Genomic DNA, 23,531 nt, shown 5'->3' on the forward strand with positions numbered 1-23,531 from the left:
CTTTGGTCCTCAGGCACATCCCCTACAATTGAAACTGGAGGCCATGCAATCCTTTGCTCTGCAAAATAGTTATTGTTGGGACATGTTAGAATAGGAACTACCCAGAACTTGAAAAAGTTACCATTTTTGCACATAAAGTGAAAGGGGGATTGAAATGAAGGAATCAAACAACATCTTTGAGATTGGTTTATTTTAACATAAGCTTTCATGGCTATCCATCTACCACGGTGATTCCCAACCTTTGGTCCTCCAGATTTTTTGGACTGCAGTTTCCAGTAGCCCCATCAATCCAACAGTTGGGAATTCTGGAAGCTGTAGTCCAAAACATCTAGAGGACCGAAGTCTGGGAACTACTGATCTAACTCTTTGTTTGAAAACTAGCCCAAAGTATCCTGGCCCTGGGGTTTCCCCAATCTCCCCCTGTTGCCTAGCCCTTCATTCCTGCACTGGGGTGGCTGTCTGCACTGGCGTCTTGATGTGTTGCCCAGCATGTCCACTGCCACCATGGGCTGCTTGTTTCTAAGGTCAGAATGGGGTGCCCAGCAGCAATTACATGGCTGGGCACCTCATTCTGACCTCAGAGCAATAGTGGTAGACATGCTGGATGGCTCAGCAGGATACCCATGCAGATAGCCACAAGGAGATGGAGGGCTTTAGATCTTCGCAGAAGACAAACCACTAGAGATCTTTCTTTGGGGTATAAACAGCCCTGCAGATGTTTGAGCTGTATGCGCTGATGCTGAAAGGCAGGGCTGGGTCAACACTCACTACGTTGGGGTGGGGTATTTGGCGCAGTTCCACTCCTGCAGTGATAGACCATGTGAGGCTTGCTTCTGAATATGGCCACCTGCTGCTATTCCTCATGAGTTGTCAGAGGTAAAATATTAGATGATGATTACCCAACTAAGAGCAATAGGAGGACGTAGAAGCAACTGTGCAATAACTGTCTGCCTTGGTGAGTCCGGGAGCCAATTTCTCTTCTTCTGCCGCCCCTCTTGGACCCACTGTGTACCATTCTCATCCCCTCCCCTTCAGAAAGTCCATTTCCAGGTTCTGAAACCTTCAAGGGGGAGGGAAAATATTTTTTCTAGTTAAAACAAGATGTGTTGGGGCATCACAGTCTATTAATCCTGCTTTATACTATATTACTTTAACTGCCATGGCTCAACAATGCTATAGAATTCAGGGATTCCAGCTCTGGTGCCACAATAAACTACAAAGTGGTGTCAAACCAGATTATTTCTGCAGTATGTATGCAGACTATAAAACAAGATACGTTTAGGCACAGTGTGCTTGCAGGATAGTTATTTCCCCTTATTTTAAACAGGAATTATTGGGGATGGGGTGCAGCTCCGTGAGCTTCAGTGGCTGTAAAAATAGGTAGTAGCCACATGAAGTCCACAGGCAATGTCATGCCCTGTTTTACAGATACCATCTTTTCCTCAAATAGAAGACATTTATGCAAAACGACAGAGATATTTCCAGCAATTCTGTGAATGTGCATTACCCTATTGAGCATTCAGTTAGCTTTCCATGATGCTAAACTTGAATACGAACAGCCCTGCTGATGCTATTTTGTTGCAACAGCAACTGATTTCCAGTGCTCATTATGCTGGACATTTCACAGTGCACCCTATTACTCTGCGATCTGTTCCCTTCTGTTCATAATATCTCCCTCATATGCTGTTCCAGTAATGTCCCTGACCTTACTCTAACCTCGGCTCATCACCTAATCTACTTCCCTGTCCTCACCTCAGCTCTTGTGAATATGAAAGAAATTATTGTTTCCCTGAATTTCATTCCATAACCATATATATCGTCAGTGTCACCTCCGCAATTCCCCTCCCTATGAATCAGTGCATACTGGAAACATGCTTTTTTATTTCTTTTTTAACAATCTGTCTTCCTTGATAACACCATTGAAAAACAGATCTTAGATATAAGAGATTAATCATCATCATCACCATCATCTTATCCACCTTTCCCAATGGATCAAGGCAGGGGACAACAACAATTAACAAACAAACAACATCAGTCAAAAGACAAAGATGCACACATTAAAACAATCCACATGTAAAATTCATCATTAAAATTAACAGTTTAAAAATCATCAAGAGAAATAAATAATGCTCTATCCTATAACATGTCATGTTTGAAAATAACAGCATTGCTTTTAAAAAGTAAAGTAGAAATGGGCAGTGTTAACGTTTTGTAATGTAACAGGTAACATTTGCTGTTATTGTTATGTGCCTTCAAGTAGTTTCCGACTCGTGGTGAACTAAAGACAAACCTACTGCAGGGTTTTCTTGGCAAGTTTCTTCAGAGAGGGTTTGCCCTTGCTATCCTCTGAGGTTGAGAGGGTGTGACTTGGCCAAGGTCACTCCGTGGGTTTACATGGGTGCACCTGGATTCGAACCCTGGCCACCACTGTCATAGTCTAACACCCAAACCATGACAGTATGCTGGCTCACAAAGTAGTTATTCTTAAAAATGCACTGCTTTGAAGAGGTCACTTTGGAAAATGTTTGGACATTTAAAAAAAAAATTAAGACATGATCCCATTCAGTTTTGGTGGAATGGAATGCACCATTTGCGTTACTATGCCCAGTCACTTGGCACCTGGCTCTCCTGCTAATCCAATGCCTGGCTCTCAAGGCACAATGGAACACAGTGTGTTGGAGGTGAAACAACTGTATACACCATTCCTTTTGGGCAGTTATTTACTAGAATAGAAGCAATAATTGGGAGAATAGAGTCATCCCGTTGGTCCATCCTATACTGAGTCAAGGTCTTGACGGTCCCTTCCTGCTTCTGCCTGAGCTGGATGGGAACTCCAGAGGCAATCTATCTTAGCTGCCACCACCCATTGATTCAAACCCCCTTGCATAGCAACACAGTGGGACCCTGCTGGGGGTCCACTTGCCCTGGGCATCCCTCCCTTGTCTCTGCAGAGGTAACACACAGACCGAGCAAAGGCAGGTGAAACGTGTGAGAAGAGAATTACTTCCAAGAAAAGTTTTGACATCTACCTGAGCAAAAGGTATCACTTTGAACTGAAAGGCACCTTCCTTTCAAATCCACTTGTAGAAGTCGCAAAATAGTCTAGATCATTTCAGCCAAGAGCGCAAAATAAACGTAAGCCCTCATGTGGCTAGCTAAATACACTTCTTATTACTCACAGCAAAAATGGGGATTCTGGGCATGGATGTTCCTGGGCAGAGTGGCTTGAAGTTTAGGCCACATGCTTTCATCTGACCAGCTCCCCTAGGTGCAGCAAGCACCTGGCCCAGAGGCTCTCTTTGTTTGTGTCCCCCCCCCCAAGGTATTTATAACTTCCTTGGAAGCATCTGAAGTCTCCCAGGCTTGCCATCTCACTGGTCTATTACGTTCTCTGGTGCTCCTCTGGAAAACATCAAGTAATATGAGAAGTGACTTAGGGAACTAGGTATGTTTAGCCTGCAGAAGAGAAGGTTAAGAGATTATATGAAAGCCCTATTTAAATATTTGGTGTCATATTAAGGATGGAGCAAGCTTGTTTTCTGCTGCTCCAGAGACTAGGACATGGAGCAATGGATGCATGCTACAGGAAAAGAGATTCCACCTCAACATTAGGAAGAACTTCCTGACAGTAAGAGCTGTTCGACAGTGGAACACGCTGCCTGTAATGGCAATATTTGTGACTTAAACGACTAGCAAAATTATAATTTATTAAATTTATACCTTTAAATTACACACAGCCTAAATGTATTTACATGTACGTCGTTTCATATGGCTAAAGTGAAAATTTGGTAAGGTGTGATGTTTTTAAAGAAAAATTTCAAAGTATAAAATATTTTTTTTAAAAAAAAGAAAATTTAATTTTGTAAGAAAACCTGGGGCCTCACCTTTCTCTTCCCACCGAGCCTCACCCCATCTCTCCAGCATTTTAAAGGGATGCAGATGATTGCCACATCCTATTTCTACCAAAAGGTAGATGCTTGGGGAGCAGTGGTGTCACCCCTCCTTAGAGTGTCACTTGGTATGACCCATCCCTAGGTGTATTTTTCAAAAAAATAAAACTGGAAAGTAACTAAAAAATTACTCTTTCAATAGTGGGTAATGAGGTATTACCAAAAACGCTTCAAGCAAAATATTGGTTTCTAAAAAAAGTTCCAGTCTCTTAAGAAGAGAGAATCCCACTTTTCTGCTCCATGGATGGAGTTCCAAATTTGGTACATGATCTGCTCCTTTAAACTGCCATCTGGCCTCTCTGCCAGTGTCACCCTTTGGATCAAATCTGGCAAGGAACCAATTCCCAGCTCCACTCAGTGTGTGTCTTTCCAAAATCCCAAAGTAAATCTTCAACCAGGATTTGACAGAAAGTGGATTTCTTTGCCCAGCTTCTATTCAAAGGCTGTGCCCCATCTTTCTTTTGTTGTTCCTTCTCCGTTTGGCAGGTTCCGCTGGACCAAGGATGGGCAAGAGTTTGATCCAAGCCAGGTGCCAGGGATGATGCAACGGAAAGACTCGGGGACCCTGGTCATCACCACAAACGGGAACGTGGCATCTAAGTACAAAGGGGTTTACCGGTGCTATGCCAGCAATTCCCTGGGCACTGCCATGAGCTCTGAGAGCCAGATCATTGCTGAGAGTGAGTTTCCCCACCCTCCGGTTGCCCCCTTGGTCTTCCCCCCATATGCTGTCTTGTTCCCATCCTCTCATCCCCTCTTCAGATATACATCTCACTAGATCTCATGCACACACCCATCATAATAATTCTTGTACAACCTTTGCTGATGCTGCTTATTCCTGTGCCCCACAAATGACTGCAGCTCTCTCTCTCTCTCTCTCTCTCTCATACACAGTATTTGGGTAATAAATTTCTCCCCTTCCTCCCCATTGCAATAAATGTCTTATCCCTGGCCTGGCTCTTACACACGCACACACACACACACTCCTTTTACCTGCCTGGACTCCCTGGAGTGCATCTGGATGCTCTTGTTTCCATGGCAATGGTTACCATGGTTTCATGGTGTCGGGATGATGTAATTGCCCGTCTTCTCCATCAGCCCCTCCTCACTTGCTTTCTGGCTTGGCCTCTATCCCCCCCCCCTCCATTGGCTGCCAAGGAAGGAGCTAAAAAATAAAAAAGGTTATTGTGAGAAAGGGGGGAAGAGATGGGAGAGAGGAGACACACTATTGATCCTAAATGCAACCACCAAAGAAAGGAGATGCCACAAAAGATTCGGGGGAGGGGGGGAGAGGGGGAGTATGTGTGCTGTTTGGTATTTTATTCATTTTTAGTAGCATCCCCCTTTGTATTTTTTTTTTTTTAAATGACAGTGGACCCTTGATATCCATTGGGCTTTGGTTCCAGGACCCCCATGGATACCAAAATCTGTATGATAAAATGGTATTCCTTCTACAGAGTGATAAAATCAAGATTTGTTTTTGAGAATTTATATTTATATGGAATATTTTCGATCTGTGGATAGTTGAATCCATGGATAAAATTAATCCGTGGATATGAAGGGCTGACTGTAATGGGAACCTCCTTTTAATGTGCACCTTGGCTAAACATCCCCAAAGAAAGAAAGCATTCTATCCTTTATCACATCATACTACTGTGGGAAATAGTACTCTGGTCTCAGGAGTGAGCTGTGAGCTACGGTGTCCTGGAAGCTCACTTCAGACCGAAAAAATATTGCTCACAGAAGGTAGATGAGGTGGTAAAAACCCACTCCATTTCCTTTAAGGGAGGCATGGAGAACTGTGTCCCTCCAGACACAGAGTGCAACTCCCATCAGCCCTCGCCAGCATAGATGGTAGTGCAGGATGATGAGATCTGGAGCCCTGTGTGTAATACAGAACCTCATCACTGCCTCTTGTTGCTCTTGGGTGCCTACTAGACAACTCTGACTTATGGCAACCCATAGGATTCCCTTATTCAGAGGAGGTTTGCCATTGCCTTCCATTGAGGCAGAGAGAGTGTGATTTGCCCAAGATCACCTAGTGCATTCCTATGGCCCTAGTCTCCTGGAGTCCTGGCCCAACATTCAAACTACCACACCATGGTGACTTCTTTATCATTTCCCTACTCCTGCTTTACTATAGTCGGCCCTCCGTATCCACAGATTCTGCATCCACAGTTTTTGGAGGCAGGCTTGTGGCTAATAGAATATGTGACTCCTCGGCATCCTTTGGATATGTCACCCAACACTATTTTCTCCCTGCATTCAGGGGAGGGTGGCTCAACCTCTATTATAGCTTTAAAAATGTCTCAAGTGATCAGCTCTGTTAAAAGGATAAGGCACCCAGTATTGAAGTATAGGGTGGAATTCTTAGGGTTTCCCAGTCATACACATGTCACGGAGTTGGAAGATAATCCAAAAGGCATCAAGTCCAACCTCCTTCCACCCAGGAATACACAATTAAAGCACTCCTAAAAGATAGCCATCCAGCCTCTGTTTAAAAATCTTCGAAGAAGCCGACTGCACACTGAGGCACTGTGTTCCACTGTTTTACAGCTTTTAACATCAGAAAATCCTTCTTAACATGATGGAATCACTTTTCCTATAGCTTGAATCTATTGCTCTGTGTTCTAGTCTCTGGAGCAACAGAAAACAAGCTTGCTCTATCATCCATATGACATCCCTTCATATATTTAAACATGGCTATCAGGTCACCCTTTAACCTTCTCTTCCCCTGTACATCTTCTGTTGTACCATATAATAACTGTTGGGGATTAAGGCTCCTTCAGCGTATTTTTTTTCCATTTCATATTCAACTGTGATCAACATTTTGTTCCTGTCAGAAGGTAATGAATATGCTCAGTATTCTTTTTGATAAATAAATACATTTAACCCTATCCTTTCCTTGGTATTTGCCTCATCTGATGCTCCTTGCTCACCAGTGTCTCCCTTTACTCCCCAATTTTATTACTTTCCAGGTTCTCCACAGTGGCCGAAAGAGAAGGTGGCACCCATTACAGTGGAAGAAGGAACCCACACAATCTTACCTTGCAACCCACCTACCAGTGCTGTTCATCCAAAAATTTACTGGCTCAACAGCAGTGAGTATTACTGACCTTATTATGGAGGTCTATAGCCATGGTCATCATGGAAGATATAAGGAAAGGTGACAATGTGCTGATGCACCAAATCAGAAATGCTGATACTGTAGTAAGCTTGCTACTTTGGATGAGTGGCTTAGGATTTCCTTTTAGGGAGTGGTGGGACCTGGATTCTAGTTCAGATTGGATTTGTGGGTGTGAGGGGAGAGGTTGATTAATGGTAGCATACCCTCTATGTATATGATCCCAGGTTCAATCATCATCTAGATCAGTTAGAATACAGACACTGGTGTGATAGATCATTGGCTAAGGCAGACCCCTGTTGTGCTTTCTTAGGGATCAAATGCACTTTTATCCAAGGATATTTAGCTCATTCCATTTATTGTGGTGTTTTTGCTTAGAACTGACCATTGTGGGTTCAGATGCCATCGTTTCCAAACTGCAGGGCCTGCTCTATTGTTAGACAGAGGTAACCTCCAACTACCTTGCACTGTTCCTCCTGATCACCTCCCAGCAATCAAAAGTAATTAAATTAGTTACAATTCAAGTAACTTTTAAAAACCAGAAGACTGAAGTGTAAACACACTGAAATAATAAAACACTATACTCCCACCCCCAACCCCAGAAATGGTGAAACTAATAAAAATCAGTTAGAGTTGCACAGGAAAAGGAATGAAGGTCTCCTTTATTACCTTGAAGCATAATGTAACTTAGTTATATCTTAGCTGTTACATAAAGGAATTAATTGTAATTAATTGTAGATTGTAAGCCTGAGGGCAGGGAACTGTCTGATTAAAAATATTAAGTGTAAGCTGTTCTGATAGCCTTTAGGGCTGAAGAGCGGGGTATAAATACCATTAATAATAATAATAATAATAATAATAATAATTACAAATAACTGTTCGATTGGACAGTTTTGCTGTTCGATTGGTTTTGCTGTAGCAGTTTAACTCAATTTACCTATCCATCCCACCACTGCAGGAAATACCAGAGCTCCTCTGTCCACACCATCAGAGTTGCCATAGTGAAATTAGTTAACTGGCTTGAAGAGAATGGGGTAGAACTGCTTTCTTTCTTGTAATGCTGACTGGGTCTATTGCTGAGTCTATTGCTCCTGTGATATCACACCTCTCTTTATTCTGCCCCATTCTTTCCCCCCTCCATCAGGGATTGAGCACATCACACAGGATGAACGAGTAACCATGGGCCAGGATGGGAATCTTTATTTTGCCAACGTGCAAATGAAGGACAGCCAACCTGACTACATATGCAATGCTCATTTCCAAGGTCCCCGAATCATCATTCAGAAAGAGCCCATTGAGCTGAAAGTCACAACCAGTAAGTCTTCTGGACACAACCTTTGCAGGGTGAAAAAGTGATGGCTTATTACAAGAATACACCAGCCACATTTCTACCTTCTACCCCCCCAGTCTGGGTAACTTCCCAAGTTTGTGTGAATCCTGAATTTGTGTAAACCTGCATCTTCACTCTGGTTGCCCTTTTGTGTAAATATAGGACACAAAGAAGGTGTGTGTATAAGTGGGTGGGAAGATTAAAGCAGCCGTTCACCAGCATGGGACTTTATCACAGTCTGAGGCAACATGTTCCACTGCCAAATAGCTCTTATTGTCAGGAAGTTCTTCCTAGTGTTTAGGTCTAATATCTTTTCCTGTAGTTTGAATCCATTGCTCCATGTCCCAGTCTCTGGAGCAGCAGAAAACAAGCTTGCTTTATCCTCAATATGACATCCTTTCAAAGATTTAAACATGGTTATCATGTCACCTCTTAACCTTCTCTTCTTTACAACTCCCATAAGCATCTCCTTTCTGGGGATGAGAGGAATTGTAGTCCAGCACATCTGGAGACTTCCAGGTGTGGGCAGGTGGGACGATGCTTCAGATAAGGATGACTGTCCATGAAAAGAAAATAAGCAGGACTGCTAGCCCATCTCCTATGCTGCAGGTTCATGTTTTATGGTGGAAATATGAGTTTTATTGCTTCTTCTGTAGTCTGTATCACCCAAGCCACTGGTGGCTTATGGTCGTAACTATTAATTTTGGTGGTGGGATGTGTGATCGACCATTTTGAGGTGAAGTATCTCTGTCCCCCCCCGCTTGGACCATTGACCCCTCCTGAGACAGGTCTGTGAGTGCAAGCAGCAGATGCCTCCAATTTTTGAGGGTCCAGCATGTTGCATTCAACAAGTGGGTGGTACTTTGGGTTCCTCACAGTCTAGTAACTGTCCCTTCTTTTTCTTCCACAGCCAACACTTTATCACACAAGAAGCCATTTCTAATTGTGCCAAAGAGGAAGCACAGTACCTATGTGGCAAAACTGGGCGAGTCCTTGGTCTTGGAATGCATTGTAGCTGGACTGTAAGTTATTTGAGAGGATAATTTGTTGACAGAGGGCAATATTGCTGGGAAAGACTCTGGCGGTGCAGTCCTATCTGTTTCTATCAAGAAGTCCCATTGAGCTCAATGAGTCTTAATTCCAGATCAGCATGTATAAGGTGGTAGTCTAAGACATTACCAGAGAGATTGGAAGGAGGAAGCAGCTAGCCAATGAATTGGCTAATGCAGGGATGAGGAACTTTCAGCTCTCCAGATGTCTTAGAATTCAACTCCCAGAAGCTTCAGAAACATGTTCAATTATAATAGCCTGAAAGGATTGTAGTTCAAAATAACTAGTGAAGCAGAAGTTCTCCAGCCATGAGGTAATGTATGATTCTGCAGACCCTAGGTTTCTGAGCTAAAATGTGTCTAGTATAATTCATAAATGTGCCTAGTATATGTGCAAAATTTCTCTAAATCAGCATGGATTCATTAAACCTTTATGCAGCTATTTACTGCCATAGCCTTCCTGTGGCAGGGACTTCCATAGGGCAATGTGAATTACATATTTAAAAATCTAACATCCTCCTAAATCCATCACTTAATAATTGTACAGATGTTACCAGTGCTCTCCTATTAAGGAGCATGACTATCTTTCTTTTAACTTACAAACATTATCCTCCTGGTTGTTTGGAGCCTATTCTGACTCACCATAGGCAGTCAGGTGAATAAGCCTTCCAAATACTCATTTAATGAGGTCTATTTCTCATCTATCCTTTCTTACTAGGAAGCCCATGATTCATCGCTGTAGGATGAACTGTGCCTCCACACAAAAATCTAGCAAGTGTATTGCACTTAACATAAATCCTTTTGCTTTTCCTTTCCCCCCAGTCTGCATACTTTGTAAGACCTTAGAAATCCAGTAGGTACAAGTAAAATGTGTATATAAGGTCATGATGGTGAGTGATTATAGGAAGGGCCATAACTAAGGTTGCCATATCACCTGGATAGCTGGGTTTTACACAGATTCTAGGCATGTCACTTGGTGTCCATTTGGCCCATCATTTTGCCTGGATACCAGGCTTTCATTTATAAAAAAGTAAGTCTCTAGCCCTTGTGGAAGCCCAGATATGGGGCAAAACATGAAGGTAAAAAAATTGCCAGGAATTTGAAGCATGAAGGAAGTGAGAGCGAGCAATGAGAGGGGTGTTGCATGGGAAGAAAGGGGAAACAGCTGAAGGTAAGGCAAGGGAGCAAACAGGATAGATGGAAGAGCAAGTGTTGGGAATGGTGTTGTGCAAGAAGCAAGCAATGGGGTGCACCATGAGAGCATGAAGTGAGGCAAAGGAGGGAGCAGGAGAGTTGGGAGAGCAAGCAGTGTGAAGCAATTGTGTGGCACTCCTTGGAGGGTATGAACTGACATGAAAGAGGGAATAGGAAGGAAGGAAGCAAAAGAGGAAAGGAAGAGAAGGGATGGCGAGAGGGGCAGTTGAAGGCGTAAAGAGAATGGTAGGAAAGGTGCAAAAAGAAAGATGTATTGCCAAAGAGTGAGGAAAGGAGGGAAGGGATAGAAGCAACAGAGTGCAAAGAACAGGAGAGGGGCATAGCAAAAGCATAAGGTAAGTCCAGGGAAGGGGAACTATGGAGATGGGGTGAATTAGGAGCACAGAGGCAGTAGAGATCCCCAAGAAATAGGGGAACAGGGCCTCTCATTGACCCATGGCCACCTTATGGCACTACTCTGAGGAAAGAAAGAGGTGCAAACAAGCAAGAGGAGAACTTTGTGGTAAAATGTGTCCCATATTAATTGGTGGTTTGAATGTTGGACTAGGACTGCAGGATACCAAGGTTCAAATCTTTGCTCATCCATGGAGTCCACCTTGGCAAGTCACACTCTCTCAGGCTCAGAGGAAGACAACAGCAAACCACCTTTGAACAAATCTGGCCAAGCAAACCCTGCCATAGACTGATTTTAGGGTGACTTGAAAATACCAAACAATAGAATTAATTAGTGACAGAGCATTTGGGATTTTTCACCTGCTGACTGACGCTAGCAATGTGTTGCAGGTTGTTAGGGAGATGGACAAGACTTTTTTAGTCCATGTTAATGAAAAAGGTGTCATGTGGCACTTTGCAAAAAACAAAACTGGTTTAGCTAATACAGGTTGCCATAAGCACTGGCATCCTTCTGATCATTTGTTGACATCTAGCTAATTTTTTTAGTAGTTCTAACTGCGTGGGTTGTAGTCATCTGATGGAGAATTGACTCACACACTGCCTGTTAACACTGCCACACACTTTTTAAAAAATCTTGGTTGATGAATTGGCATGAATTTTTAATGGATTAAAATCTGATATCCATTCTTGTTGTTCTGCATATGAGGAAAGCATGGCAGGTAGAATCCATAGAGTGTGATCATATAAATGTCTGTTCAGAAGCAAATAACATTTAGTTCAATGGGGCTCTCTAGTAATCTATGTATAACAGGGCTGGGAATTGTCTGGCCTTCCAGACATTGCTGCATTGCAGCTCCCAGCAGCCTTAGGCAACATGGCCAAAGGTAAGGAATGCTGGGTGTTGCATGTGGAGGGCCAGACAATTCCTGCCCCTGGTGTATCTTACTCCAGGTTTCAAATCAATGGGGCAAGATAGTTGTGACTTAAGTATCATTGATTTCAGTATACATTAAGTCTGGATGCAACCCAGTTGTACTCAATCAAAAGTGTACTTTTGGAGGAGTTTTAGATAAGGTAGATACATTTAACAATGGGTGACAACAGGGAGGTTTCTAATTCATAGGGTCTTCATAAGTCAAAGTCGTCATCTGTAAGGCAGCTTACAGAAGAAATAAGTTAAAATGTGACACAATTAGCACTTCCCCATCTATTATAGGAGGGAATGCCTCTTTTAATGCTACCTATACTTTTTAGAAGTTCATGTGGGGGAAAACAATCTCTATTTGTGGTCAATCAAAGTGTTTTTCTTCCAATTTATCCAACCATTTTTAAGCATTGTAGCCTCCCTACAAATGACATGAACCAGAGGTTTTGGGAGCTGGGAATAATTTATGTAGTGTGGCTCTTGGGCTGCATCTGCACTGCAGAAGTAATCCAGTTTGTCACCACTTTAACTGCCATAGCTCAATGCTACGGAATTCTGGAAACTGTTATTTTGTGAGACATTTAACCTTATCTGTCAAAGAGAACTGGTGCTACAACAAACTACAGTTCTCAGAATTTCTTAGCATTGAGCCATGGCAGTTAAAGTGGTGTCAAACTAGATTATTTCTGCAATACAGATGTAGTTTAGGTGTCCCAGGACAGAGTTAAAAGCCTTTTTTTTCCTTTATGAAAATCCAGCCTCTTCATTTCCTTTGCAGCCCTACACCCACAGTGGAATGGACCCATAAGAACAGGCTGAAGCTTTCGCCTCACATGGTTTTCGAAAACGCAAGGAAAACCCTCCGCATCCTAAACGTGACTGATGAAGACGATGGAGACTATGAGTGTAAAGCAGAGAATGATCACGGCACAGTGCGCCACACCTACACCGTTAACGTTGAGGGTATGCCCACAGTCATAGCATTTGAATGTTAGTACGACAAGAATGAGGAGCATCACCCAAGCTTTGGGAGCTGGTGGGAGGAGGAAGGGGCATGAGACTTCTTCCTCCACTACTTCTTCTGTTAGGCAGAGAATACTGAATCTCTCAAGAGAGGTCTCTATGCTTTTGCATTAGGAAAATTCTAGGTGTTGTTTTGGTAAAACATGCCAAATGTAATCCCATTTTTAAAAGATAATATTTTACCTTTGTTAAGAGGTAGGAAGCTCAAATAGTAAAGTCCCAGTCCATTGGCTCTCTCTTTAGGATCCCCTGTAGCAATTTCCAAAAGATTTTATTTTATTTTTATTTAGTATGCCAACTTTCTCCCAGAGTAGGGCCAAGGCAGTTTACAGAAAAAAATAAGTTAAAACCTGACACTATTAAAACTGTCACATTTAACAAAAGTTAAATCAACCAAGCTGTTTCTTCCCATAGCAGGTGAAAGAGGTGCTAGATATTACAAAGACATTTTTCTGTACTACTTTCTCTGTTCTCTTTCCGGATACTGTAGAGAACAGCATATTGCACCACCTGGTGCCTTCTGGCAGTTGTGTTGAGAATGATGGGAGTTGGAGTCCCATTTAGAATGCATCAGCTTGGGAAAGGTTTGTCTACAACTCTGGTGGAAGGAAACCTAGATTTCTCTCCCACCCCCCAATTTTTTTTGTGTGTAAAAGGATGCATTCCTTTGTTGCCAATTTTATCAGCCCCTCCAACATTCTGTGAGGACTAGTAGCTTTCCAAGCTTTATAGCTACAGAGGACACCCTTGAGACATAAGCTTTCTTAGAATTAGTGAATGCCAAGACAGTTGGCAAACATCCCAACAATGAATTCACAAATGAAAACTAGATGAGTTCATGCAGTTTTATAGGCTATCAAAGTCTTTTAAAAAAATTAAATCCATTCTCAATTAAAGTTCTGCTGCCAACCTCATCTCTCAGTGGAACAGTAATTTTTGTAGCAAAATGACAACATGGGTGAAAGGAGCCCTACCCCACCAACTTTAGCAACTCAGTAACAACCCCAGCACCACAGTGCTTTTTCTGTAATTAAAATCCTACTATACCTGAAATTCTGACTGTAGTAGAAGTAGAAGTGAGAAGACATATTAGACACAACACAGGAAAGGTTATGACTCATAAATCCCATTGATTTCCATGGGGAAATGTTAAGTGTGTCCTTCATTTCCCCTTCTCTGAACTCCACTTAACTTTAAAGTGCAACAATTTTGGTTGGATTCATCCTGGCATATTTCTGATTCTGATGGTAGAATTCAGAGAATGGCTATGTTAGCCTGGAATATCAGTATGCAAAGAGATCTTTGAGACTGGTTGTGAAAGAATAGAGAGTAGCATATGCTTTCGTAAACTGTTCTACTTGCTCAGATGTCTATGATTATGATGATTATTCCAATATTGCAAATGGTAATCAAAGGAGAAGGAACTGACAACAGCTATAGGGAGACAGCAGTGGACAAAATGGGTAGGAAGGAGTGATACAGGCAAGAGAAGGATGAATGTAAAGTCCCATCATCCTCAGCCACAAAGGCCACCATTGGCTGTTGTATCACAGGGATGTAGCTACGGTGGGGAGGGGACACCAAATGAGGGCATTGCTCTTCCAAGTAAGAATTCTGCACCTCTAATGAAATTTTCCTTTAGTCTCCAAATTTCTAACATTACAAAGAGTGAGATATATTGAAAATCATTTGTATTTAGAACTTTTACATTTGCTGTGTTTTTATTCCCTTGGTAACTTTGGGCCAGTATAGAGGGCGCTTTGCGCTGGCCTGGGTCGAAGGTAGGGCTAGGTAGGGCTCAGCGTTTACACATTGTAAGTCCTACTATAGGTGCCCATGGGCCATCTTGGTACGCGGCTGTCCATACGGGGTGTGCCATGATGACACACAGGTGTCAGACTGCCCAAACAGCACTCCACGCAAGGGACGTCATCATGGCGCGCAAGCACCATAATGGCGCCCTGTCCAAGAAGCTACTTTTGCCAGCTTTTTGCTCCTGAGAGGGAGCGGAACATTGCAGTGGCGTCTGGCCGCTGCTGCAATGATCCAGGGCAAAAGGAGGTGGCTGCAGGCCACCTGTCTGTCGAACCCCTTTGTCCTTTTCTCCATGGATGCCTAAAGTATACTTCTAAATACTCAACTGAAGTTTTAAGTTAGGGACTTCAGTGCTAGAAATTTGGAGACTTAAGGAAAATTTCATAAGTATTTCTTTTTCCTTCAGAATTCTTATTGTCAAGTGCTCAGTTTGTCCCTCGTGCAGCTACATCCCTGATCTTACATTTGGTTTTGGGAAGAAAACACAAAGGGACTTGAAGGGTAGCCCAACCTGGTTACCCATGCATAGATGACAATAACTTGAACTTTGGCTTGATATACATTGTGGGACAAGTGATGGAAGTGCGGACGTGAGAGCTTCAAGACTGGAAGAAGGGGAAATCTTTTGAAAAAGCTAGTAGTTAATAGGAGCAACCAGAAAGCTGCTTTTTTGGGACTACAACCTCCAGCCAGGTTCATGATCATCATCCATACAAGTGTTTTGGGGAGATGTAATCCCCCAAAGTGACTAATCAACCATCCTGATATAATATCTAGCAATCTTTTGACTGGTGTGGGGAGACATGATTAGAACTTCTGTAGGGGTTAGTTATAGAATCATAGAATCATATGAGGGTGCACAACAAATTTAAGCAGTTAGCGCCTTCACCCAGTCTTCTTTCTTTAGCTGCTCCATATTGGATAAAGAGGCCCGTGAGCCAGATCTATGCCCCAGGGGAGAATGTGCGCTTGGATTGTGAAGTTGACGGTAAACCCAAACCAGAGGTCTCATGGAGAATAAATGGAATCCCTCTTGAAGGTGAGTGAATGGGTAGAGGGGGAACCTGGATGAGGAACAGAGATGCCCTGTTTCATGTTTCCCCTTCCTATTCCTAAATTCTATGTTGTGTTTCAGATGTGATGCCAGAACCAAGGAGGAGGGTGCAGCCCGGAGCATTGATCCTTAACAAGGTGGAGCCAAACGACACAGCAGTAATCCAGTGCGAGGCCCATAACAAACATGGCAGCCTCCTGGCCAATGCATACATCCTTGTCCTCCGTAAGTCTGTGTGTTGGCTCTGGATCAGAGCACAGTTTAGAAACTAACTTTTTATAAAGTTATTAGTCATAGTTACAACTACAGGTTCCTCCTAGGTAGTAGTTGCATTATTGTTGCAATATTCTCCAACATATCTCTTTGCTTTCTTGTAATTCAGAAGAGATTCAATTGGTTACTATTAGTTGTTATTATTTCTTAATGTTACAAGCTTCAGGCCTATGATGCAAAACACACCTAAGTAGTGAGGCCACTGAAACAGTGAAAGGAGTCATATTATTCTTCATTATGGGAGTATCTACACTGCACAATTATAGGAGTTTGGTACCCCTCCAAATGCAATTGCCCCATTCAGTGGAATCTCGGGATTGCATTTTGGTGATGGATTTAGACTTCTCTGCTACAAAGTTCTGGGTGCTTTGGGTCGGGAGAGTACAGTACAGAATTTTGGGTGCTTCACCAAATTACAAATCCCAGGAGTCCATAGGATGGAGCCAAGGCAGTTAAATTGCTATAATTGTGCAGTGCAGACACTGCTTTAATCTGTCATCCTGGGATTTGTAGTTTGTTGTGACACCAGAGCTGTCTGACAGAAGGCTAAAGATCACAAAACTACAGTTCCCAGAATTTCATAGCATTGAACCCATGGCAGTTAAAACAGTGTCTAATTGCATTAGTTTGAGCGTTGCACTATGACTCTGGACACTGGGGTCTGAATTCACAATTGGTGATGGAACTCCACTGGGTGACCTTGGGCAAGTTACATACTCTCAGCCTCATAAAATTCTGTGATAGGTTTGCCTTAGGGTCATCATAGGTCAGAAACAACTTGAACAGCAACAGCAGTAAAGAAATATCATTGCTCAATTGAAAGAGTTCAGTAATGATCAAGCACTGAAAGTTTGAGGGCTCTTTTCAGACCTTTTGACCCAGTATGAGCCACACTGCCATTATCTGAAATGGGAAATGATGTTGAAGCCACTTTTGATCATTTGTTTCTTTGACAGTTTGGGTTGGACCTGGGGCCCAAAACAGTATTTGGTGATAAAACTACACCTCTAGACCACTTTTTCCAACAGAAAATAATGGGAGTGGGGGTTGCAGAAAGGGGTTAATTTAATATTTTTAAAAACTTGGTGGGACATGTTTCACACACTGACTGCACAACTAGAGTTGAGATAGGCAAAATTGTATATTTATTTACTATCTGCCTTTCCTGACACATAATGTTTACTTCATTCATTTACTCTAGAACTGCCAGCACAGATCCTGACCCCAAGTGGGTTAGAGTATAGTGTGGTAGAGAACCAGGTTGCAACTCTGGACTGCATGGCTTTTGGGGTGCCCAGACCCACTGTGAAGTGGTGAGTTCTTCATTACATACTGTTTGCTGTATTGCTTTCCTTATCTGCTTTCATACCCTCTGTATGTCATCCTTTGAAAGTCGTTTTGCTGTGGCACGTATCTATGAGGAAATCCTGTTATGGGAGGGAAAACAGAATATTTGGAGGAAATATTCCTTTTAACATCTGCTTTGGACTTAAGAGGGCAAAATCCTGATTCAGCTGGTTCTAAACAGGAGTATTGTCGGGTTGGTTGGACAAGACCTGCTGGGAAATGAAGGGCAACTTATTCCAGATGACAGGATGGAAGAAATATTCTGAAGCATGATGTTTAAAGAAGGGTGCCTGTGTCAGTTTGCAATGGCTCCTATTTAGATTACTGGGGTCTTTTAATAGCTACACAGCATGCACAAAATCAGTTACAAATTTACTGCCACAGAGATAGTATGATGTAGTGGTAGGAAGATTCACTGCTTGCATCCATGCATGTCACACAGATCGTAAAGTCTGAGGAGTACCATTGGAATTGAAAAAAACAAGTACTGTAGATACATAACTATAAGTCGACCTCATGTATAAATCAAGGGCAGGTTTTGGGCCCAAAATTATGGTTTCTTATACAACTTGTGGATAGGCTGAGGATGAAACCTAGGGGCATGTAACAAAGGATCTAAAGGATGAAGCAAAGGAAAACAATGCCAAAGAACTTACAAAACTCTGACAAGCATATTGTTTGTGCTCACCTTAAAGGCTGGATGGATGTCAGAGTAGAAAGGGGTCCATGCTTCCAAGACAGATTACACTCTTGCCTTTCTCCAGGGAATGGTTCCTTTTTAAATGAGAGTTAAAGTACAGCACTTAGATTGACCTGTAGATAAATTGACTCAGTTATCGGGGGCCAATTTTTTTACTAAAATTTCTAGACTTATGCATGAATATATAAAGTAAATGGCAACAGCCTGAAACATGTTGATAATAGGGTTTGTTTGCTTTTATTTCACATATCATATTGCTCCTTTCTCAACCTCCCTGCTCTCCACTTGTCATCCAGGTTTATGGGTGATAAGTATGTCTTAGATGATATCCGGAGTTTTCTCTTCACAAATGGAACTCTTCTGCTTGAGCAAGTTGAGCGCCAGGATGCAGGGAACTTCACGTGTCTGGCTGATAATGATTTCTATGGTGACACCATCACTGCCCACCTAATTGTCAAAGGTCAGGAATGAGTTTCCTAGCATGAATCTGGTCATGTGATGTATACATGCAATCAGTCACAAAATATGATAAGTAGTTAGCTGTGGCTTTACGATGTTCCTTTGGCGCTGCGTCATGTGGACGTAGCACCAATGGAGCGCCGTGATGCAGTGCCCTGTGTGCTGTGGTGCGTGGTGTCATGCTGCCTTAGGGGCGGAGTCAAAGTGTGCATTGTGCGGATGCCATGCCCCAACTCTGCCCTCAGGCTGGCCTTAATGGGTGGTCTGCACAGCCCCTTACTGTGGAAACATGAAACCACAGATAATAGTGAACCCTTTTGCAATGAATGACTATCAGCAAAAGTTGATCATAGAATAAGACTGAAGGACCTAGACATTCCTAGAAAGAACACCTCTAGGCATTTCTAGATCCTTGAGTGTGAATGTATGGTCAACTACCGCTGGCAACATACCACAGAATTGTGCTGGGTGACCTAGAAAATGCCTAGAGAGAACATTTTTTTTGGACATGGATAAATGAAAGCAGGAGTACCAGTCCTGCAGTTATAGGGGTCATACTGTACTAGAATCCTATCCCCACCATGAAATCAGATGATTTCCCAGTGGCCTGTTCTCTTAGTATTTTCTATAGGATGCACATAGATTGGCTCCTGGCCTGGTAACCACTCTTCTGTGCCCTCATAGTAGGGTTGGTACCTCTTCAGGCATGGTAGTGAGGGGAAGCTGTTGCTAATTTGTGGATGTTTAAATATATATTCATATACTTTGTTTTTAAAAGTGCACCAAATTCAGTGTTGGATATTACTTCCAAGTAATCTCTTCAGATATCTTAAGAGTATTGCTGCAGCAATTATAATTATGCCAGATGGCACTTGTAACAAGACATAAAATGGCTGCTGAGAAGTATTGGTCTTGGCTTGTTGTCAAAGTGAAAAGAGTGACAGACAGCTCTGAGGTGTTTTCCAAGTTCATTTCAATGCAGTACATATGCAAGAGAGCTTCTCAGCAGATTGCTTCCCAAGTTAATTCATCTGGGTGGGTTGGGGGGCTGCCATTTAGATTTTCCATCCCAGGCACAGAAGTATCTTGGACCATTCCTGGCAGTAATGGGAAGAGACTGAGCTATGTTGAGAATGATAGGGGTAAGCAGGCCCTACAGGCTAAATTCATGAGTGTCCAACTAGGCCAGAGTCTCTTGTTTCAAGCTCTACCAAGGCATGATATGCAAAGTGGACCCAATTTCTGATTCTATCCCTGTTTTAGGAGCCACAAAGTTTGAAGTGGGACCTACAAACACAGAAGAGAAGAAAGGCGAGAGTGTGACATTCCATTGTAAGGTGTTGTTTGATGAGACCATTCCAGGGCATGGTACCAAGTGGCGTCTAAATGGGCAGGTCATTCAGGAATCAGATGAAAATGAGAAGTGAGTAGAATGGAAAGACCTCCCTTGAATGAAGGCTTGCAATTTAAGAGAAACCAGTTGGTATCCTGTTCATGACATATGCATATGCTGGCATATATTTGCAAAATACACTGAGGGGATGTTGGACAGTGGCCACTGTGAGTCAAATATATCCCATTTGTTGTGCCCTAGATATTTCATCGGTGATACATCTTTGACAATCACCAACCTGGACTATTCGGACCAAGGAATATACAGCTGCCTGGCTTGGACTGCTCTTGACTCTGTGGAGAAAAGTGCCAAGCTTTTGGTGTATGGCAAGTACCAAAAAGGAGAAATCTGGGTTATTTTCCTCCTGAGATCAGACTGCAAACAAACAAGATGTCAAAAAGGTGGAGTGAGGTGGCTGCCACAGGTGACAGATGTGGGATCACCACTGACGAATGGCCAACTCTCAGCAATGAGAGCTGCAGATTTTAAGTGGTAGATAAATAATCTTATTTGATTATCAGTGGATGGAATTTATCTTCACTGATGGGGTTAATTAGCATAACCAATTCTAATAAACAGAGGCAATTTAAATGAGTGATACAACAAGTGAAGGGCTGCTTTTATTTTGGTTTAGAGGCTAACCTGTTTCTAGCTTATTGCAATAATAAAGATTAAGCATATTAATAATGGCCTGGATCCTGCTGGTTAGTTGGAATTAGAGTAGATCCATTGAATCAGCTGTTGAATTGTGTCAACACATACTTAAATTCAGTTGATTCTATGGGTCTACTCTACTTGTAAGTACCAGTAGGATTCAGGCCAATATCTTTTTCACACAGTCAAAAATACAAAAATCATACACTCTTTCAATGTCTTTAAAAGGGCAGCTGTTTTGGGAAGCAGGTTTTATTTAAATTTAGTCAATTGTTTAAAACACAAATTACAGTCCGCCCTCCCCATACGTGGGGGGATCTGTTCTAGACCCTCTCATGTATGGGGGAAAGAGCGTATGCTCAAGCCCCATAGAAAATAATGAGGCATGTACTTGTGGCAGTGCACAGGGTGTGCAACGCGAGTACACGCCCCATTATTTCTACCAGGGCTTGCCTTCTGCATAAGCTCAAACCCACAGAAGGCAAGCCTGCCTATAAGGAGGGCTGACTGTGGCCTGTTACAGACAGGCCAAAATAAAACTGCTTCGAGTCACTTTGGAGGTATGGTATTTCAATGATGCATGAGTCCTAAGAGTTTGGAAGCTTCACCAAAGCTGCACTCCAGTCCTTAGGACTGGAGCGTGGCTTTGGTGCGGCCTTTGGACTCTTAGGACGCATGTATCATTGAAATACCATACCTCCAAAGTGACTCGAAGCAGCTTTATTTTGGCTGTCTGTAACAGGCCTGTATTAACCAACTAACAGCAGCTTTTGATTTTAGACACTTCTATTGGGGAAGCAGGGAAGAATTTTGACTTCAGGTCCTTAAATGTTTGGGGGCAGCCCTAAAAAAAATGTGTTAAACAAGTTGAGAAGAAGATTTTGAGTGTGGCAGTTCCCATTTGGCTCACATTATGGTCTCCCTGCCAGGCAAACCTGGCCCTGTGTCAAATCTGGAAATGTTGAGGCAGCAGGATCATCAGGTGAAGCTGACATGGACACCAGGAGATGATCACAACAGGCATATTGAAGGTAAGAAATGAAGGTGAGGTGGTTATGTTATCTGTGGAACCCTCATCTAAAGGTGGGAAATCTATTAATTTTGATGTTCACAATTAATAGATTTATCTCAAACCCCTTGTTGCAAGAGATGTATTTGGGCATGATGGCATAATTCCTAACCACAACCTACTCATGCATCCTTTCCTATTTCTTCCTGTACCTCTTCCTTTTTCCCTTGCAGGAGAGGAGAAACCACTTCACCTCAGAGATCAGTGAATCTCATATTCTTTTGTAATCTATCCATTATTCCTGATGCTTACATAATTTGAAGCATAGACAGGAGAAAGACTGTGTACTAAATCCATTTACTAATCACAACTAGAGGAGATCCAGTGCTAAATCAATTGCTGAATGCTAAGCCATTGATTCAAGGGCTGTGTTCTCATTGGGGAATAGCAATTGTGTTTAGACCTCAATTGTAGATATGCTTTGCTGTTGTGTGATGTTTGAAATGGCACTGTATGTCACTTGATATATACATGGACCTTGAGGCTTTACTAAGAATATGTGTGAGTTCAATTATCTGTTATGATGGCATTTTCAATAAAATGTGGGGCCTGTCCTGGAGAGTTTAGTGCTCCTGAGCCTGCACAGAGAATGAATTTCCTTTCCAATAGGTTGTGTCAGTGCTTCCTGATCAAAGGGCATGAAACTCTTGATGATCTCTTTCAGAGGAGGGGTTATTTTGTTTTGATTTGACAAGCTGACATAAGTCTCCCTCCTCTTTCCACAGAGTATACTGTCTTTTGTGAAGAAAGCAAATTTAAGCCAGGAAAACTGGAGGAGTTAACCACTGTACCAGGAAACCAGCCATGGGCCATTCTTTCCCTCTCTCCATTCAGGAACTATACCTTCTATGTGCAAGCCAGGAACAATCAAGGGAAAAGTGAACTGAGTGAACCATCTGTCAGTCATGTCACAAAGCCAGCAGGTAAGAAGGCCCAGGGAGCTGGGGAGAAATACATAGGGAATTTGGTATCCACAGGGATAGTGGTGGTCCTGGATCCAAACCCCAGTGGACACCAAGGATTCACTGTAGTTGTTATGTGCATGCATGAATACATATATGGATAGAGAGAGAGAGAGAAAGGTAGACATCCCCAGTCTTGATGGTAGATAAAAGCAAGAGTCAATGGACATTGCATGCCTACAGAACAGAGTGTGTTGTCTGTATCTGTTCTGTAAGTACATATGCACTTCAACTGCGTGGAATGTGTGGTCCGCCAGATGTTGTTGGACTACAACATTCCAACATCACCAAAAGTGAGGAATACTGGAATTTGCAGTCTAGCAACATGTGGAGGGTTGCACATTTCACATTCGTAGCATACATTGCACTGATTGAAGCAACTAGCTTTTCCTGGGACAGGATTTGAGGCAGCATGGTTTTGCCAGCTGAGAAGACACAAGCCCAGAAAAGAAGGAGTTCAATTTCCAGTTCTCTTGTGACCCTTATGAGTTGTCTATAAAATGAGGGTCAGATTCGGAATGTTGTAGAGTAACTGCATGATGTAAGGAAACACCATTATTAGCCTCTCACTCTTAAAGGCAAGGTAGATGTGGGATTTAAACTGATATTTAAGATGGTCAAACTCTAATACCTTGCTTTGTAGCTCCTGACCAGAATCCAACAGAAGTCAAAGGAGAGGGAAATGAGACCACAAACATGATCATCACTTGGACGGTAACATATTAATATTTTTACATCAATTCCATTTGTCCATCCCTCACAGCCTGCTACTTTCCTGCAGTTCAATGTCACTGGC

At 42.5% G+C, this 23,531-nt stretch overlaps 1 protein-coding gene across 8 annotated transcripts in view; it reads left to right on the forward strand.

Moving 5' to 3' along the window:
* L1CAM (L1 cell adhesion molecule) overlaps nt 1–23,531 on the forward strand; it is a 120,464-nt gene that overhangs the window by 54,857 nt on the left and 42,076 nt on the right. For all 8 annotated transcript variants that reach the window (XM_042448853.1, XM_042448855.1, XM_042448854.1 and 5 more), the window contains 14 exons: nt 4,437–4,630; nt 6,929–7,051; nt 8,219–8,389; nt 9,315–9,426; nt 12,765–12,949; nt 15,732–15,863; nt 15,960–16,103; nt 17,353–17,464; nt 18,495–18,658; nt 19,921–20,080; nt 20,252–20,376; nt 21,634–21,735; nt 22,499–22,696; nt 23,379–23,449. In XM_042448853.1, the coding sequence (XP_042304787.1) occupies nt 4,437–4,630; nt 6,929–7,051; nt 8,219–8,389; nt 9,315–9,426; nt 12,765–12,949; nt 15,732–15,863; nt 15,960–16,103; nt 17,353–17,464; nt 18,495–18,658; nt 19,921–20,080; nt 20,252–20,376; nt 21,634–21,735; nt 22,499–22,696; nt 23,379–23,449 (1,993 nt within the window). The remainder of the gene's footprint in view (nt 1–4,436; nt 4,631–6,928; nt 7,052–8,218; nt 8,390–9,314; nt 9,427–12,764; nt 12,950–15,731; nt 15,864–15,959; nt 16,104–17,352; nt 17,465–18,494; nt 18,659–19,920; nt 20,081–20,251; nt 20,377–21,633; nt 21,736–22,498; nt 22,697–23,378; nt 23,450–23,531) is intronic.

Source organism: Sceloporus undulatus, chromosome 2, assembly GCF_019175285.1.
Source record: "Sceloporus undulatus isolate JIND9_A2432 ecotype Alabama chromosome 2, SceUnd_v1.1, whole genome shotgun sequence".
In the NCBI taxonomy this organism is placed as follows: Eukaryota; Metazoa; Chordata; class Lepidosauria; order Squamata; family Phrynosomatidae; genus Sceloporus; species Sceloporus undulatus.